The sequence below is a fragment of the Haliotis rubra genome, unplaced genomic scaffold, assembly GCF_003918875.1.
Source record: "Haliotis rubra isolate DU_JTF1 unplaced genomic scaffold, ASM391887v1 Scf1006, whole genome shotgun sequence".
Lineage (NCBI taxonomy): Eukaryota > Metazoa > Mollusca > Gastropoda > Lepetellida > Haliotidae > Haliotis > Haliotis rubra.
The window spans coordinates 321218-341841 of record NW_025764900.1 but is presented as its reverse complement, the minus strand read 5'-3'; the positions used below and the strand labels follow the sequence as shown (position 1 = coordinate 341841).

General features: G+C 40.4%; 1 protein-coding gene across 1 annotated transcript; it reads left to right on the top strand.

Moving 5' to 3' along the window:
- Positions 1-3232: 3232 nt before the first annotated feature.
- LOC124267875 lies at positions 3233-4794 on the top strand. The gene is made up of 3 exons (XM_046702866.1): positions 3233-3486; positions 3953-4217; positions 4532-4794. Exons 1-3 carry the CDS (start codon positions 3233-3235, stop codon positions 4769-4771), a joined length of 759 nt encoding a protein of 252 aa, XP_046558822.1. The 3' UTR covers positions 4772-4794.
- The last annotated feature ends 15830 nt before the right edge of the window (positions 4795-20624 follow it).

Sequence of the window (20624 nt, the reverse complement as noted above, 5' to 3'; positions counted from 1 at the left end):
AAGAATTCAGTTTCAGACGTTAAAGAAGAGAATATCGAACAAAGCTTATCATGAATTATCAATGGTTGTACCAGACATGCCACGGTTACATTCAGTTGTCAAAAGAGCTAAGGAAATCAATGTTGATGTAAAGATCAGGGACACACCAAATGATACTGTTGGTGTTCAGCAATCTCTGCGAGATCGACTTACTAACTGTGTATCTAACATTGTTGCATCGGGGAAGGGTCAGGCTATACTTTCGAAACAATCTGTCAATGTTAAACTCACGGGTGATGGCACTGAACTAGGCAGGAGAAAAAAGGTAATAAATGTTGGTTTTACTATATTGGATGAAGACCTATGTACTTCAGTCAGAGGAAACTATTTGTTAGCCATGTTTACAGGTAATGAAACTTATGATAATATCAGAAAAGCCCTAGAAGATATAGTCACAGAAGCAAAGGCACTAAACACTTTGAACATTGGAGGTACCCTGGTTCATGTTACATATTTCCTAGGTGGAGACTTAAAGTTTCTAAACATGGTGTGTGGTCTTGCTTCATGTTCCTGCACTTACAGCTGTGTTTGGTGCAAATGTCCTAACTTTGACAGACATGATATGAGTAGAGAGTGGTCACATGTTGATGTTCAGAAAGGCGCCAGGACAGTAGAGGAAATTTCAACAATGTCTAACAAAAAAAATAAGAATTTCAACTGTCTTCATCCACCTCTATTCAGTTTTATTGCCTTAACCAGAGTAGTACCAGATTTGCTACATTTATATCTTCGAGTATCTGACCAGCTGGTGAAACATCTCATCACTGAGCTTAGAACGAGGGACAACATTCAAAGGTGCAACATTCAAGTTTGGAATTTTGTACAAACTTTAGGGATTGAATTTCGTTTCAGAAATGATAAAGAAACTGAAAGGTTTACTTTCAGGGACTTTACTGGACCAGAGCATAGAAAGATTTCTGAAAGTCTTAAGGAGTCGGAATTCATACCGGATCACCCTAAGATATATGATATTACTTTTTTGTGGTCCGAGTTGTCACAAATATCTCAGCTTCTCTCAAAAGAATCATTTCACGCAAGTGAATATCAAGTATTAGGTGACAAATGCAGGAACTGGGTCAGAACGTTTTCGTATGTGTATCAAAGTAAGGATGTTACCCGTACATGCATATCTTAGCTTTTCATGTTCCTGAAATGATCAAACTCCATGGTAATCTTATCACTTTCTCTCAGCAAGGTTTTGAGAAACTGAATGACTATGCTACCAAGTGGTACTTTCGTTCTACCTCACACAGGGGTAGAGAAGCTTTTAAACAGATAATGCTTCAACAAAACAGACTTGAATACCTGACAAGGTCAAAAAGAAGGGTGTGTGATAAGAAATGTGGCAAGTGCCAACTTGTTGGACACAACCAACGCTCATGTAAGCAGTAGTGACTGTTTCCTTTGGTTATCAGTGGATAGTGGTCAGCAATTGTGACTACATTCGGATAACTATCATCAGCTGTTTCTGTTTTATGGTCATTTCATTTGTCAAATATCGTTTTTGAAGCGGATGTAATATGGTTATATCTAGAGTGACAAGCTTGTACACAGATGTGCAGATACATAAACTTATGAAAAATATCACTTTCAGTTCAGTGACGTGATGACCAGTCATGTACTCTCATTGTTTTGTGATGAATGCCGACAGGTTTCGGTAAAGTTTTAGTTTCAATATAGGGGCGGTGGGGTAGCCTAGTGGTTAAAGCGTTGGCTCGGCACGCCGAAGGCCCGGGTTCGAATCCCCACATGGACACAATGTGTGAAGCCCATTTCTGGTGTCCCCCGCCGTGATGTTGCTGGAATATTGCTAAAAGGGGCGTAAAACCAAACTCAGTCAGTCAGTCAGTTTCAATATAGATTATATGTATTTATTTATTTATTTTTTTTTGGGGAGGGGAGCGTTTGCCTGTAGAAGCTATTTCACATTTGATGCAGATATTTGTGTGGTTAGAATTAGTAATATGTCACTATTTCTGGTGTAGTTTCAACTAAGAGACTTTTAGATTTATTATGCTAAATTTCGTGCATTTAAAATGTAATTCATTTTATTCTGCAAAACGTGGGTGAAATCCTCTCCAAGCTACATAGAAATATGGTGATTGATTTATCAATTGGTCCAAGTGCAAGACGTCATGTGGGTCTTAGTTTACATGATATAGACTAGACGGGTGTATATTCAGATATTGGTACTTTTACAACAAAAATACATCATTTCTAAAGCAGGTTCGAGGCCGTAGGCCGAGAACCTGCTTCACGTGCGAAACTAATCGCGAGTTTGAGGACTTTCTCCTACTTAAAACAAAGTTCGACTACTTGTTCGTGCGCATCTAATGTCTATGTTACTATCAAATGCTTGCCATGGTCTGGAAACGTGTGTACACCTCGCCTGAACGCAGCTTAACACGAACAAAACTACGGGAGTGTTAATCGCATGAAAATTGATAACGGCACGTGCATCATTCATTTTTGCTTGAACTGTTGGTTTGTTGGGTTCATAATGGAAACCTCTGATTCAGATATGGACATTTTTATTACGCAAAACATTTTTTCTCAAAATTCAGAAGTTGTAATCAATTCTGACTTTGAAGATTTACTTAATACCACTATTTCAGAACCAAAAGACACCCCACGTTTTGATTTAAATGTTGACATTTCCTCTGGTTCAGATGATTATTTGTTTGAAGCAAGTCAGGCTATTGAAGAAAACTTATATAATAATGAATTGTCTAACAAACGTAAACCATCTGGGCCCCTTCTACAGAAGCAACTGCAGCCATTGGTTCCGGAAATAGTTACTGCTGAAAATAGATCCCGTTTTGCCAAACCGTTGACAGATTCTGACTTCAGTAAGTTATGTAATTCATGTTATTCTACAAATACTGAAAACAAAAGTATGTGGGCTGTCAGACTCTATCAGGCATGGGTAGACGAGAGGAAAGCAAGAGAAGGTCCTAGTGGTTTTGACTTAAATTCAAACATTTTGGAATTAGCAGTGAATGAAGGTGAATTGAACAAAACATTAATGTATTTTTTGACGGAGGTCAGGAATCGGAAGGGTCAAGAATATCGGGGCAATACACTGTATGAGGTTATTGCCTCACTTCAATACTTTATTCGTCGGAATGGAATTCAAATAAACTTTTACGAATCTCCCTTATTCTCCGGACTTAGAACTGTTTTGGACGCCAAAATGAAATCTCTAGCGCGACAGGGAATTGGGATTGATAAGAGACAGGCTGCTGTGATAAGTGTTGAACAGGAGGATGTGTTGTGGAAAAAGGGAATTTTAGGTGAGGACACCCCTCAAAAACTCCTAGACACTCTAGTGTATCTGATTGGTTTGAACTGTGCATTAAGAGCTGGGGATGAACACAGAAATCTAAGGGTGGGACCGAATTCACAGTTCTACCTGACCGATACCGAAGATGGGTGTAAAACTCTTAGGTACACAGAGGATGTTTCCAAAACAAACAGAGGAGGAATAAAACACAGGCGCATGGAAAAGAAATCAATAAGCATATCCGTCAACAGAGAGCGACCTGAGAGATGCCTAATTCGTCTCTACCAAAAGTACATGTCACTTCGGTGAGTAATAAATAGTATTACTATCATAATATTACATGTGAATATTTTAGTTTGATTTGATAATGTTGTTTAAAAATACTTGATTTTGGTCTCGCTCGCTGCTTAGACCTGACTGGTTATCAACGTACGTTAAACCCAATCTCACTCTCACTGATATTTGGTATACACAAGAAGGCATGACATGTGCGACTGTCAGAAATAATTAATTCTATTTTTGTCTTGGTTTATAATATTGGAATTACTGTTACAATGTAGTGGCATTATTGTAAATTGTCATTGAATGGGCAAGATGATATCTATATTACAATTCTTATTTCTCTTTTAGGCCTAAAGATGGCAAGTGTTCTGCTTTCTATCTCCGACCACTCAGGTTTGTGAAAGATAACACGTGGTTTGCTGACTGTCCTATTGGTAAACATCCTTTGAGAGGAACAGTCGGGCGAATATGCAAACTTGCTGGGTTTGCAGGATTCTACTCCAACCACTCTCTGAGAGCAACAACAGCTACACGTCTCTACGACGCCGGTGTAGACGAACAGCTTATTGCAGAGAGGACGGGGCATAAATCTGTAGCCATTAGGAGTTACAAGGTGTGTATACAGTTATTCTTTATCATAAACTCGCCCCCAAAAGACGTTTTACATCAATAGTTTTTTGGGCGAAATATAATGTAACTACTTTAAATATAATTTGTCGGCACAAATGTTCCACATTTCAACTTTTTGGGCCACGTCCTTGTGCATATCGATTTGTAAACAGCAATTCGTCTGCCTAAGATTATTTTATTCAAACTGTCGCCTAAATTTCAGATAGTAGGCTTTGCCTATATTATATTTACCAGAAGGTCCTTAATATAAGATCATGATATGCTTCTGTGAATAATGTTCACGTTTTCCTAACGCAGAGAACATCATCTGAGATGGAGGCCCGGGTTGATGACATAATACAGAGGAAACGCCCATCTGTCACAGCTGCAGCTACAGCCACATCCACGACATCGTCGCCCACGTTCTCGGTCTCCGCCCCTCCATCCGCCACTGAACCCGCCACTGAACATGCCACTGTAGTCCAAGATGGAACTTCTTCCCCGCGAGATCTTCAACTAGTTTTGAAAGATGGTGTGACTCTGTCTCTTAAATTTTGAATTAAAATATAATGTTATTTGTGTTCTTATTGATATGTGTTATTTTTCCAAACCACTGTCATAATGTTTGCGTTTAACAACCAACTGAATGAGGAATTGTTGAAAACGGTTAGATCCCATTTTCAACCAACCAAAAGCTGGTTACTTAATGACGTCATGCTGTCTCCATCTGCTGTATTTCTGCGATCAGTTTTGGTAACATGAGAACGTTGCATACTATGGAACAGAGACAGCTCGGCTTACTATGAGAGCGTACACATGACTATGGGAGAGTAGACTTTAGTTACAAACTATGGGAACCTTTCCCTTAGTTTGTTTAACTAATAGCTTTTGCAGTTAACATGAAAATTTACCCTTTTGCGACTAACATCCACATAACTTAGTTTTACACAACTAGCGGGTCCTAACTTCATTTTTATGGATGATAATGCCCGAGAAAGTGTTGTTAACGATGTTGCTTAGATCAACATCACACATATGGACTGGCCTGCAAGGTCACTTGAACTTCATCCCATTGAACATGCTTGGGACATTATTGGAAGTCTTGTTGACGGTCTCCATGTTCACCTCCAGACCTTGAGCAGGCGTTACAGAGCAAATGGCAGAACATTCCACAACAGCAACTTTAAAGGCTCATTTGGTCAATGTAAAGACGTGCAGAAGCATGCATTTGTGTTCATGGTGGTCATACGCATTACTGAACACTGCCTCACTGTCCAAAGCTGACTTGATCCCTAATGTTTACATTTTTCTCCATCAATGCAGCACATTTTGCACGACTATATTGCGGGTACATGCTTTTAATGATGTGAAAGTCTATTATTGCTCAATACCATTTCATTTCATTTTGATCATCGTGTGTACATATGATTCACCTTTCTATTGCATCATTCCATGATTTGCAATTTCAATAAATGAAAATGTAATGAGACTACAAATTGTGTTGCTTAACTTTTTGTGAGGAGTATACAAACAGACGCACTACTATCTGGATATATTACAAGATTTGAGTAAAGACTATAACCACAGGCCACATGTCATTGAATGAGTGAGTGAGTATGATATAGAACAAGCTTTATGGATAACAACTTCTTTTTATTCGTGAGTGCGACGTTTCGATACAGATTCTTGTACCGTTGTCAAGCATAATGGAACATGAAGAAGGGGGAAGTATATATATACTGGATGTAACAATGTAACAAAGAAAACAACATAATTAACATAATTGGCTAGGCAGAAAGCTAATGAAGCCAGAGAGTAGACAAAGGACAGCCGTGGAAGCCAATGATGTATAAATAATAATGAGATGTTTATACAGCAGAGTTTATACAGTAGATTGGGCTTGGTGGATGAGTGCATCATAAGCAGATGGAATGAAGTATCCTTGGTCTCGGTTGATGGTGAGCTTTTGGCGTTTGATGTGGATGGCTTCGGTGCTGGACAAGGTATGCCTGGACCCGATCGCTGCCATTCAACCCAATATCTTCACTGATCCCACCAAATCAATCCTCCTCCTCTACAACTTACAGATATCAGCCTACAGCACAGCCACCCGACACCCCCATCTCACCGGCCGCCGTGCCGTAGCCACCCAAGCCAACAAAAGCCAAGCCGCAAGTGTTTGCAATTTTGACTCTAGCTGTATATAGACTATAAAGCAACCTAAAGACAATCAATCTCTTACCTTTCTCACAGTTTGTTTTCCTCTTTCTCAGTTGTTCATATGCTCTATTGTAATTTGTTTGTATTTTATCTATATAAAGTGTACATACTCATTCCATCCACCCCCCCAAACAAATCAATACCCCCACCTCCTCCCACCCAAGCCAACATGGCCTCCCCACTCATGTCTTCCCATTTCCCCACCCCAACTAAAGAATTTCCACAGCTCAAATCCCCACACCAAATGGACCCAATCCCTATAAACTTCGGCCTCGACCTTGAATCCATACTACCCGACCTACCAAACACCACCCCACCCACCCCCAAACCACAATCACCGAAGGCAAAACCTCTAAATCAGCAAAAAGACCACACATCTCACCTACGGAAAACAAACAATCCAACAAAAAACAATGTGCCCAAGATACAAAACCCCCCAATCCCAACCCAACAAACACATCCTCCTAGCTTTCGCCACCAACACACACACACCTCTAAACCACACATACTCCATCAATAAATTCGCACTATGCCTCAAACAACAACAACTCCAGTACAAATACATAAACAAATGCGGACGGGGCTTCAAAATTACATTTCCTGACAAACAAACACTCACTAACACCCTCAATCACTCACTTATAGACGGGAAACAAATTAGCTGGCAAGCACCACAGTGGCAAACATCAATACAAGGGGTTATACACATCGACACCAGGGAATCTGAAATTGACATCCAACACTACATAGACATAGCCAATACCATTCCAACACAACCTAAAATCACTCAGTTCTGCACAATTAACAACAGACAACCCACCACTTACAATACCAACACCCAAACAACCTTTCTTACCTTCGACACCTTCACACTCCCCACACATCACCTTCGGAGCATCAACATACAAAGTACACCCAATGAGAAAAAAAACACAACAATGTAAATACTGCTTCTCATACACACACACAACCAACACTTGCAAATCACCCATGCTATGCCCAAAATGCAAAATCCCATCAAACCTCACCCCCCAAAACACACTCCCCCCCAAAAAAAAAGAAAAGAAGAAAAAAAAGCAACTCTCACTCTCACTCCACAAAGACTTAATGAAAATCTAAACAAGCTTATTGAATTTATATCAGCAGCCATACTCCTCAAAGACCAAAGACCCCACAGCTCTACCACAAAAGTCTAGCCAGCCTCCTCATCGCCATCAAAAACCTCTCATAAACCCAACCGACCTTTAAGCTACCCTAGCCTCCACTGCTCATTCCAAATTACGCCCCAACCCATGGTCTTTCTTAAATTATTACTCCAAATTACTGCAACCATGGCTTTATTACATTGGAATTGCAATGGACTCCGAGCCAAAGGACATAAGCTTAAGGCACTCATTGCCCAAAACAAAATTTTCCCCCAACTAATCGCTTTGCAAGAAACCAAATTATCACCCAAAAATGCCTTCAAAATACCAGGCTATAATTTCATTCGGAAGGATAGACCTCGGCCAGTAAATATCCTAGGCCCCCCTGCCGGAGGCCTGGGCATCTTCATATCAGAACAATTAAACTATACCACTTTCGAAATCCCCACCCAAGATCTAGAAGTCCTGGCAATAAAAACAAAACTTAATAATAAAGAATTTACCATTATAAATGTATATAGAAGGCCCACACATAAAATCACTACTAACGATTTAGAAATACTCTCCAAATTCATAAGCCCATATACCATTATCCTCGGAGATTTCAACGCACATCACCCACTGTGGGGCACAAGACCTTTTACCGATATTAATGGAACCCGACTATCCGACTGGCCAGACAAACACAACCTAACCTCACTAAACGACAACCAACCCACAAGATACCCACTCTCCCGCCTACAATCACCTACAGCCATTGATATCACATTCACCTGACCTAAACTAACACAATCATGTACATGGGAGGTCCACGATGACACCTGGGGCAGTGACCACTGCCCCATAAAAATCACAATTACATCACACAACCCCCCCACAACAACAATACACAATCACACCTTTAGTTCAACCTGAAAAAAGCAGACTAGCACAAATTTACCACACTTTGCAAACAACTAGACATAAACAGCATCTATAGCCAAGACATAGACACATTCAACAACAACTACACAAACGCCATTATAAACATCACAAAAAAATGCATCCCCACTAATCGGACCAACACCGCACTAAAAACAGTCCCCTGGTGGAGCACAGATATCATAAATGCCAGAAAGGCAAGAAAAAAGGCCCTTAACCAATCAAAAAGGGACCGCTCAAAATTATATTTGGCAAAAAAACTATGAAATAATACTAAACCACTTATAAAGGCAGCAAAAATCCAACATTGGAGAAAATTCTGGTCAACCCTTAGGCTAAACAAAGCTAACACTCGGCAAATGTGGAATATATTTAAAGCCACAAAGACATTCCAAAAAATCATTTCACCCAACCATCCGGACCTCACCACAAACAAAGATAAGGCTAACTCCATTGCTGCCCACTTCTCGGCCACTAGTAGCTCCACCAACTACCCACCACAATTCCAAAACACCATAAAAAACCATTTCTAAAAAACACCCGCCACTAAATACAGACACCACCCTAGCCTCCACTCTACCAAACTTGCCACACAACACTGACACACACACAAAACTAAACATAATAAACAACCACATCAGCACATATTACCCATCCCACACCCACATCTACACAGACGCATCCATAAACACAAACAACAAAACAGGCATAGGTATCCATGTACAGCAAACTCCCCCTTTAACAACAAACCTGCACTATACTAACCATACCACCATCAATACTGCAGAACTAACCGCGATCCTCACTGCACTGCACCTAATACCCACTCTTCAACAATCAAACTTCCTCATACTCTCCGACTCGCTCGGCTCCATCAGACAACTACACAATATGCACTCAAAATCACGCCCGGATCTAATCCACAATATCACCATCCAAACCGATTCACTTAAACGTCACATAAAAACATAACATTCATATGGATACCCAGCCACACTAACATACCAGGAAATAACACTGCAGACACAGCTGCAAAGCTTGCCACCACACACAACTCACCTAGTATCAACTTTCACACATCCAAAACAGAAATCAAACAACTCATTAAATCAAAGATAACCGAAACAAACTTCCAACACAACATAAACACCAACAAATCCACAAGGGTTAAAAACATCATCAAAACACCTATAAAGAAAATTCCTACATTCGCTAACATCAAAAACATTGACACGTGCTAAAGAATGGAATATCTATATTTACTACTTTTTAATTTTGGGGTCACATACAAGATGCCTGAAATGACTGGTGTCTGCATAATCACCCAATGTAGGCTGTCGATATACTTGAAAACATTGGGTGCAATGTTTTATGAGATATCGCCTTTAAAAATTGGTCAAAGTATTGTAGTGACCTTGAAGATAAGGTCAAGATCACCCAAATAAACAGGTGTCTGTGTAATACCCCAATGTAAACTGTCACCAAATTTGAAGACATTGAGTACAACAGTCCATGCGATATCGCGTTAACAAGAGTTAAAAGTGTGAAAAGTGTCGTGGTGGCCTTGATGATAAGGTCAAGGTCACCCAAAATCAACTGGTGTCTGCATAATCCCCCAATGTATGCTGTCACCAAATTAGAAGACATTGGGTACAACAGTCCATGAGATGCCGTGTTAAGAACAGTTTGAAAAGTGTTCAAAGTGTCGTGGTGACCTTGAAAGTAAGGTCAAGGTCACCTAAATACACTGGTGTCTGTGTAATCCCCCAATGTAGGCTGTCACCAAATTTGATGACATTGGGTACAACATTTCATGAGATATCGCAAAGTGTAATGCAAGAATCGTGGTGTCGCATGCACGAAATTTGAAGACGTGGGTGTTCAGATATCGGTTAACGGTGGCGTCACGATGCTGAATACATAGTCAACTACACAGCACCATACCTCCAAAATACCATAACAATATACATCTCCTACTTAATCCGCATAATCCCCCCAGCATATTCAAAGCCCTAGCTACTTTCATTCACAATTCTAACATTATGCATAAAATTTAGATCCCCTCAAACAAATTACCAAACTTCTTCCCATACTTACTCTTAGCACCTATATTTAGAAAAGGGATCCAAATTCACATTCCATAGCTCGGTTGTCCTCTCCGACAACTGTGTGCTGCACGCTGCACCACAAAACAGCCATCTCGATCCCCTTCGCCTCTCCCGGCTACGGCTCACCTCTACAATAACACCAGCTCCAGCCCTACAGCATACATATCAAACAAGTGTTTGCCACTGATATGGCAATGTCCCCCGCCGCTAAAGAATGGAATATCTATATTTACTACTTTTTGGGGGGGGGCACATACAAGATGCCTGAAATGACTGGTGTCTGCATAATCACCCAATGTAGGCTGTCAACATACTTGAAAACATTGGGTGCAATGTTTTATGAGATACCGCCTTTAAAAAGCGATCAAAGTATCGTCAAGGTCACCAAAATAAACTGGTTTCTGCGTAATCCCCCAATGTATGCTGTCACCAATTTTGAAGATACTGGGTACAACTGTGCATGAGATATCAACAACAGTTCATCAGATATCGCGTTAACAAGAATCGGGACGGACGTACGGACGTACGGACGCCGCTGAATACATAGTCCCCCGTTCCATGTTGCGGTGGGGGACAATAAACTAAATTACTCAGAAATTGACATTCCAACCACTAACTTAGAAGTCCTGGCTATCAAAACAACAATTAATAATAAATTATTAACCTTTATAAACGTCTACAGAAGACCTTCTATTAAACTTACATCTCAAGATTTGGACAGTATATCAAAATATATAACGCCCAATACATTTATCCTCAGAGACCTTAACTCTCATCATCCAATATGGGGCACCAAACCTTACACTGACTATAAAGGCATTCGTCTATCCAACTGGCTAGACGAAAATAACCTAATTACACTAAATGACAATCAGCCCACTAGATACCCCTTATTCGCCTAAAATCACCAACAGCCATTGACCTAACAATCACCACACCCACATTATCTAAATCTTGTTTATGGGAGGTCCATACAGACACCTGGGGCATTGACCACGGCCCCATCAAAATCTCCATATCCACACTGCTTGCACCCAAAACACAAACCAACCACAACACTACCCCCACCCCTCCCACAGAACTGAAATATAACCTACACAAAGCAGATTGGAACAAATTGATCAAACTATGCAAACAAGTCGACTCATCTAACATAAACAATACTGATACAGAAATATTGAACACTTCTCTCACCAACACCATCATCGACATAACAAATAAATGCATACCCACTTTTCGGACTAACCCTGCACAAAAAACAGTCCCATGTTGGAGCCAAGAAATTGTTAACGCCAGAAAGGCAAGAAAAGCCCCTCAATCAGTCTAAGAGGGACCAGTCAAAATTACATTTAGCTAAAAAACTCATGAATAACACTAAACAACTCATCAAGGCAGCAAATAAGTACCATTGGAGAAAGTTTTGCTCAACCCTGAGGCTAAATCAACACAACTCCAGGAAAATGTGGAAAAAATTTAAAGCTATTCAGGGAAATTCCAAAACAATAATCCAACCAAACCTTTCTGAACCTCTCCACAAATAAAGAAAAAGCCAACACAGTTGCTGCCCACTGCTTGAAAACTAGCAGCTCCACCAACTACCCACCACTCTTTCGAAACACCATTAAAAATCTACCCCAATACTCACCTGAACCGCTCCACACACATCTACCCATTAACAAAATTATCAACATTCATGAACTCAAAGCAGCACTTAAACACAAAAACACGGCCTCAGCCCCTGGTCCAGATAACATCACATACACCATACTTAACAAACTACCACCAAACATGCTCAACCTTACACTCACATCATTCAACCAAATCTGGACCACAGGTAACTTACCCTCTACTTAAAAAAACAGCCAAGGTGGTGCCAATCCTAAACCCATTAACTCCCCAGACTCATTCTGGCCAACCTCATTAACTTCCCACCTATGTAAAACACTAGAGTCTATAGTAAACAATAGACTAAAACACCAAAGTTTAACTCATAATCTAATCAAGCAGGACCAGAGCGGCTTCACACCAAATCGACAAACTCTAGATCACATTTTACATTTGGAACAAGACATATAGGTAGCACAGGCACAAAAACAGTACACGCCGGCCATATTTATTGACTTTAGCAAAGCTTTCGACATGGTTTGGCATAACAACCTAATCCAAAAACTCCAGGAAAATGCCATTCACGGGCATATTCTAAATTTCATCCATGCATTCCTTAATAACAGACAAATAATTGTAAAATCTCACAACACCATCTCAGAACCTTATCCACTAGAAAATGGAACCCCCCCAGGGGAGCATAATATTCCCAACATTATTTAACTTTATGATTAAAGACATATTTCCGGAAAAGTGGCCAGAAATACATAACCAAGCCACAATCAAAACTCAAAGAATGTTAACCCATATCCAACACTGGGCCCAAAAATGGGGATTCCATATAAATGTAAAAAAAACCGTGGGCATCTTATTCAAAAATCAAAGAATGCAAAATTATACACCCAAACTACACCTTAATAACCAAGAAATTAAATTCGAAAAAGAAGCAAAATTCCTAGGTGTAACTTTCGACCACCACATGACATGGACACCCCACATTAATAATATGGTCAACTCCTGTCAAAAAGATCTAAATCTCATGAGAGCCATCAGTGGTACCAACTGGGGTGCCGACAAACAAACACTTATCAACATATATAAAACTCTTATCCAGTCGAGATTGGACTATGCTGCTCCAGTCCTTCACTCCCTCTCCCCAACCAACATACAAAAAGTCAACTCTATCCAATATAAAGCCCTTAAGCAAGCCCTGGGCGCGCTAGGACTGGCACCTCCCATAACACTCTTCTCCTACTTACAGGCATCTCTTCAATCAAAACACGAATTAATCAAACCGCACTCAATTACTGGGCTGGGGCCCAACATAACCCAATATACAAACTAATTACAACCAAATACACTAACACCAAACAATCAACCCTCAAAATGTTTTAAAACAATCCCAGCAAAGCCCCTTTACTCATGCACCTTAACAATCTGCTTCACTCACAACAGCTAAACAACATACAGCACACACCTCCCATAACAAGATACATTCACGACAAACACCCACCCAACACAGACACCACCCTGGTAAGCACACTTCAAAACCTCCGTAAAAATACTGACATTCACACCAAAACAAATCTCATCCAAACCCATATTTATTTAAACTACCCCCACCACACCCACATATACACAGACGCATCCATCGGTACAAACAAGCACACAGGCATAGGCATACATGTACAACAAACACCCCCTATTACAACAAACCTCCACTATACAAACCACACCAATATACAGCAGAATTAACAGCTATCCTAACTGCACTCCATCTAATCCCCAACATGCACCCTACCAACTTCCTAATACTTACAGATTGCCTTAGTCTGGGTTCCCACAGGCATGGCAGGCCAAAATTCCCTGACTTTTCCCTGACAAGTATAGATTTTTCCCTGCCCATTTAAGTGTAAAAACTGGCCTTCTTCCTCCCTTTCAGTCAGTCCTAACCACCCTGTTAAGATATTTCCTTCACACATATCATAAATACACACAATATTTGTTAATTTATTACATTAACCAAAACATTGATATTTGTGATGAAGAAAATTTTCCTTGACTCTCCTGCCACAATGTTACATAATACTATTAGAAACATTTGACCGTGACCATCAAATATATATTCTCAGGTGAAGTCAGTAATATATCATCTGAAAACTTTGTATTTTATATTAAAGGCTTTTGACAAAGAGCATAAATGTGAAACTAATGATTTAATTGAATTGTTTCATTCAAAGTCAGGAACACATTTCTTTATTATCACAAAATGTTGTAATTATCAAAGGCGTATTTGGAAAGAATAAACATGCAAGATGTAACTTTACATTCAGTACAACCATGACAACTAGATTATGAACATCATTAAACCACTTTCAATTTTGTGAATAAACAGCAAATGTCAGAACATAGGGCATATTATAAACCTATGCTGTACTTTAACAATGAAACTTATATGGGTATTTTTGGCCAATATGGGCTTTCACAATTTGCAAGAAACCACCATAGCCATCATACTATTTATAATATTTTGGAACAGTATACAAATGAATGGAAAAATATCTGTTAACATAGTTATCTTTAGAAGAGGTGGATCTGTTGCCTATAAAGAAAAATGTTTTTGAATGGCAAACAATTATCTATTGTTAATCACTATGCCTATCTCGGATTAGTGTTTTTCCATACTAAACAAGAGTCATCAGAAGATGACAAATCCCCCAGCCCATACAAATATGAAAGAGCAAATCATCTGACAGTTACTTAAAGTTGAACTTCATTTTTTTAGACAAATTCCAATATGTTTCAATGGAAACCAAGAAAAATAGATATGACAAAAATCTGTAAATAGCAAAAGGCACCACTTTAGGTTCTGTTTGATATATCTGCCAAGTTTTGTTGAAAGATATTAAACGGTTTTCGAGTTGTGCTCCGGAAACAAAGCCCACCACTCCCTTTTAAGAACAGTCTAAAACGTTTCCATGGCAACCAAGAAAAATAAAAATGACAAAAATATGTAAATAGTCAAAGGCACCACTTTAGGTTCTGTTTGATATATCTGCAAAGTTTTGTTAAAAACATTGAACCGTTTTCGAAGTTATGCTCCAGAAACAAAATGATTACGGATGGACGGACAGACAGACGGACAAAGGCATGTCGACTATATCCCCGCATTCATGCTAAGAAGGCTCTTATCAAATTTATGTCAGTTTCCCAGAATTTTGGAATTTTAACCCGGAAAATATGTTTCATTTTGTTTGATTCACAAATCCAACCGATTGTGCTTCATAGAAGAATATGTCTGTTATGTCACCCGGCTGTAGAAGATAAAATTCACATTATGCTGATTTAAGAAAACAATACATGCCAAATAATTATCTGTAAAAATATCCTTCAAGTGACTTTGTTTCCATTCTATCCTCCAGAAATGAAAATGTAATATGTAATCTAGGGTTTTATGTAAAACATGCTGTTATGCTTAAAACAATCTCTTATCTGAACTGTAATTTATTTCATGAAATGTCTGGAACATGTGCTGCTACTTTGACTTTGACTACTACCATACCTGATTAGCGACATTGTGAGTCTTATTTTTCCCTGACCAAAACCCTAAATTTCCCTGACTTAAACCCCAAATTCCCTGACTATTCCCTGACTTTTAAAAACATATCAAAATTCCCTGACTTTTCCCTGACCTGTTGTGGGAGCCCTGTGGTCAAATCCATCATAACCAGGCCTATTAGCAAAACCCTCCTACTCAAACAACAAACACACAGATATACTTATCACGAGATTAATCACCGGCATCACCAACCTAAACCACCCACTATATAAACAAAATAGACACCCAGATGGACTATGCATACATTGTAAACTACCCGAAACAATTGAACATATATTTACACACTGCCACCTGCAACAAACAAACATTACCCATCTACACAACTCTATACCCAGTAAATTCCACAACAATATTCACCTTCTACTCAATCCACACAACCCACCCAACATATTCAACGCTATAGCTACTTTCCTCACAAACTCAAACTTAATGCATAAAATTTAGACCATCCCAAACAAATTCTATACAAACTTAACATAAACAAATCTATCTCCTCTCCCCTCACTGTCTAGAAAAGGGATCCAAATTCACATTTCCCAGCGCGGCCGTCTTCTCCGACATCCGCGCACTCCTTCCTAGCATTTCGATCCGGTCTCTCTCTCCCACACAATAGCAACCACGCTCAACCCACCTCACACACAGCCGCTACTTCAACCATACCCATTACATAACACCCCTCTCCTACACTCATCCCACATTCATTTCGTTGGTCACTCATCCTTCAACCATCACTGGCCCTGCCTACTATACCGTCCTCCTCCTATCAACCAATCACAAACATCCGACATCTTCACCCCTCCAGCCGCCGTGCCGCAGCCATCCAGGCCAGGAAACCGTAAGTGTCACAGACTTTGTGTGTACATAGCCATCAAACTCTTGTGTATCTAGCCATCGTGGCACTTTCACCAATCAGACTCTCATTATTCAAAAAAAAAGAATTTTTTTCCTTTTCTATCATTTTGTATATATGCTCACTCATTACCTTTTATTTACATTTGTGTTCATATTTTGTGTACATACCCACCCTGTCCCCCAACCAGTCCACTACCCCCTCCCTCTCCCCACCCTCCCTACCCATTGCATCATGGCATCCCCCCTCCTCGCATCATCGCTTTTTTCCACCCCAACCAAAGAATTCCCACCCCTAGCATCACCTCATCATATAGACCCCATCCCCATTGATTTCGGCCTTGACCTTGATTCTCTCCTCCCCTCCCAACCAACCAGTCATACTGCCCCATACATACCAACCCCTACAATAACCACTACATCCAAATCCGCAAAACGTTCACACATCTCACCTACCGAAAACATCCAATCAAGCAAGAAACAATGCGCCCAAGCTACCCCACCCCAAGCCCAAACCATCAAATACATTCTCCTAGCATTTGCCACCAACACACATACACCCCTCAACCACACTTACTCAATCAACAAATTTGCATTATGCCTCAAAAAATTAAACATTCAAGACAAATACATAAACAATTGCGGCCGGGGCTTCAAAATTACATTTGCTGACAACCAACAACTCAACAACACTCTAAAATACACGCTTATAGACGGAAAACAAATCAGCTGGCAAGTACCAGGGTGGCAATCATCAATACAAGGTGTTATACACATAGACGCACGGGAAACAGAAACAGACATACAACAGTACATCGACTTTGCCAACACCATCTCCACACAACCCAAAATCACCCAATTTCGTACAATCAACAACAGACAACCCACCTATACAACCCCAACACCCAAACAACCTTCCTCACATATTACACAACCACACTTTCCAACACATATTACTTTCGGCGCACTCTCACATACAAAGTTCACCCAATTCGCAAAACCCCTCAACAATGTAAATTCTGCTTCTCGTACACTCACCCATCCAACACATGCAAATCAATCATGCTATGCCCAAAATGCGGGTCGGACACCCACACACTTGACGAATGTTCCTATCAGAAATACTGCATTCATTGTGATACACATGGCCACACCTCAACACAAAACACCTGTCCAATCAAACAAACGCACATACTCCTAATAAATAAACACATAAAACAAACCGACCTGCCCAAACCAGCACGCACACTATTAGCCTACCACTCACTCCTCTCAGTCCAATCATCATCTCCATACACCTCCTCCTCCCCCAACTCATCATTCTACTCACTCCACCACCCCCACCTAAACCCACATGCCCCCCCCATCCCAACCCCTAACCCACCTGCCACCACCTCAAACCCCCCACAAACCACACAAACCACAACCCTAAACCCTCTCCTCCCCACACCCACCCAAACTGCCCCCCAAAAACAAACACATGCCCCAAAACTGCACCTCCCCCACCCAAACCACAAACCCACCCCCAACCCCAACACTTCCCAGCACAAACCACCCACACTCCAACCCACAAATAAAACCCAACCCACCACCCTCAAAAAGCAGCCAGCACCCACACACAAACCCACACTAACTCTCACACCACAAAAACTAAACCAAAACCTAAACAAACTCGTCGAATTTATCATTGCAGCCATACTAATGGAAAAACCAACAGCCAAAAAACTACACACTCTCACATAAATCCAAACTATACCACAAAAGCCTTGCCAGTCTCCTCATCGCCATCAAAAACCCCTTTTAAATACACCAACCTCTAAGCTACCCTAGCACTAAATCCTCATTGTTCCAAAATCATGCCCCACACCATGGTATTTATTAAACTTCTATTCCTAATTGCACTAACCATGGCACTCATACAGTGGAATTGCAACAGTCTCCGGGCTCATGGTCATGAGCTTAAGGCCCTCATTGCCCATAACAAAATTTCACCCGATATTATAGCTCTGCAAGAAACAAGATTATCCCCCCAAAATGCCTTCAAAATACCAGGCTATACTTTCATTCGGAAGGACAGACCACGGCCAACTAAATACCCAGGCCCCCCTGGAGGGGGTCTGGGCATCTTCATTGCAGAGAAATTAAACTATAACATATTGCAAATTCCAGTACAAGATCTAGAAGTCCTGGCAATCACAACTAAACTCAATAATAAAGACTTAACCATTATTAACGTTTATAGAAGGCCAAATTTCAAAATTACCACCCAAGATTTGGACATCCTTGCTCACCACCCACTGTGGGGCACAAGAACCTACACTGACATAAACGGTTCCCGGTTTCCGACTGGCTAAACACTCAAACCTAAACTCACTAAATGATAACCAACCCACCCGTTACCCCCTCTCCCATCTCCATACACCCACAGCCATTGACATCACCCTCACCACACCCAAAATCACACAAGCTTGTATATGGGAGGTCCACGACGACACCTGGGGCAGTGACTACTGCCCCATCAAAATCACTATCACTACACACATGCCCACCCCCACCACCCACAGAAATAAGATTCAACATTAAAAAAGCCAATTGGGACAAATTCACCACCCTATGTAAACAAATAGACACTACAGCCATCTTCAACACAGACATCAACACTTTCAACACAAATCTCACGAACGCCATACTAGACATCTCAGAAAAATGCATCCCCCACTTTCCGGTACAACCCTGCACAAAAAACAGTCCCCTGGTGGAGCACAGAAATCATTAATGCCAGAAAGGTAAGAAAAAGGGCCCTTAATCAATCAAAAAGGGACCGTTCCAAATTACATTTGGCAAAACAACTAAGAAACAAAACCAAGACATTAATCAAGGCAGCAAAAAATGACCATTGGAAAATTGTTTGTTCTACCCTTAGGATAACAAATCGAAACTTCAGAATCATGTGGAATAAATTTAAGGCCATTAAGGTCATCTCCCAAAAAAACATTTCTCCAAACTTTCCGGACTTAGCTTCAAACAAAGACAGAGCTAATGCATTTGCTGCCCACCTCTCGGCCGCAAGCAGCTCCACCAACTACCAACCCTCCTTCCAAAGCACCATAAAAAACCACACCCCATACACCCCATACAGACTTACCAAAAAACAAAATCGTAAACATACACGAACTCCAATCTGCACTCAGAAACAGACAGCCTCAGCCCTGGGTCCAGATACCATTACATACACTACTCAACAAACTCACACCCAACATGCAAACCTAACACTTACTCTCTTTAATCATGGAAAACAGCCAAGCTGGTACCAATCCTCAAACCAGGGAAACCCAGCAATGAGCCTGACTCTTATCGTCCCATTTCTCTCACTTCCCATTTATGTAAAACCCTAGAAAGTATAATTAACAACAGGCTCAGACATCTTATTTACTCAAAAAAACTAATAAAGGAGGACCAGAGTGGCTTTACTCAAAACAGGCAAACCTTGGACTATATTTTACATTTAGAACAAGATATCAAAGTAGCCAATGCACAAAAACAATACACTATGGCCATTTTCATTGACTTTAGTAAGGCATTTGACTTGGTTTGGCACAACAGCCTCCTACAAAAGCTCCCCAAAAATGCCATACACGGCAGAATTTTAAATTTCATTCACTCCTTCCTAAACAATAGACTCATAACCCTCAAATCTCACAACACCCTTTCAGACCAGGGTTTTACATGACGCGTTATTCCTGCGTATTCGTCGCAACAATTTTGTAAAGGACTCTCAAAATATTATCATATGAGTCAAGCTTGACGCAAGTTTTATGGGTGACCCTCACAACTCAGTTCAATAAAATGGATTTCATATTAAGCAGAAAAGGATATTGTCAGATTGTTCCAAAGAACTCGGAGGAGACAGTAATCCTTGCTGTTTGAATTGAACAATGCTGTAG

Bases quoted from the DNA above. Each gene is read 5' to 3' on its own strand.
- LOC124267875 (XM_046702866.1), top strand. From the start codon at position 3,233: ATGAAATCTCTAGCGCGACAGGGAATTGGGATTGATAAGAGACAGGCT. The intron at 3,487-3,952 runs GTACACAGAGGA...TTTCTCTTTTAG, and splicing joins GATGGGTGTAAAACTCTTAG to GCCTAAAGATGGCAAGTGTT. The intron at 4,218-4,531 runs GTGTGTATACAG...TTCCTAACGCAG, and splicing joins TAGCCATTAGGAGTTACAAG to AGAACATCATCTGAGATGGA.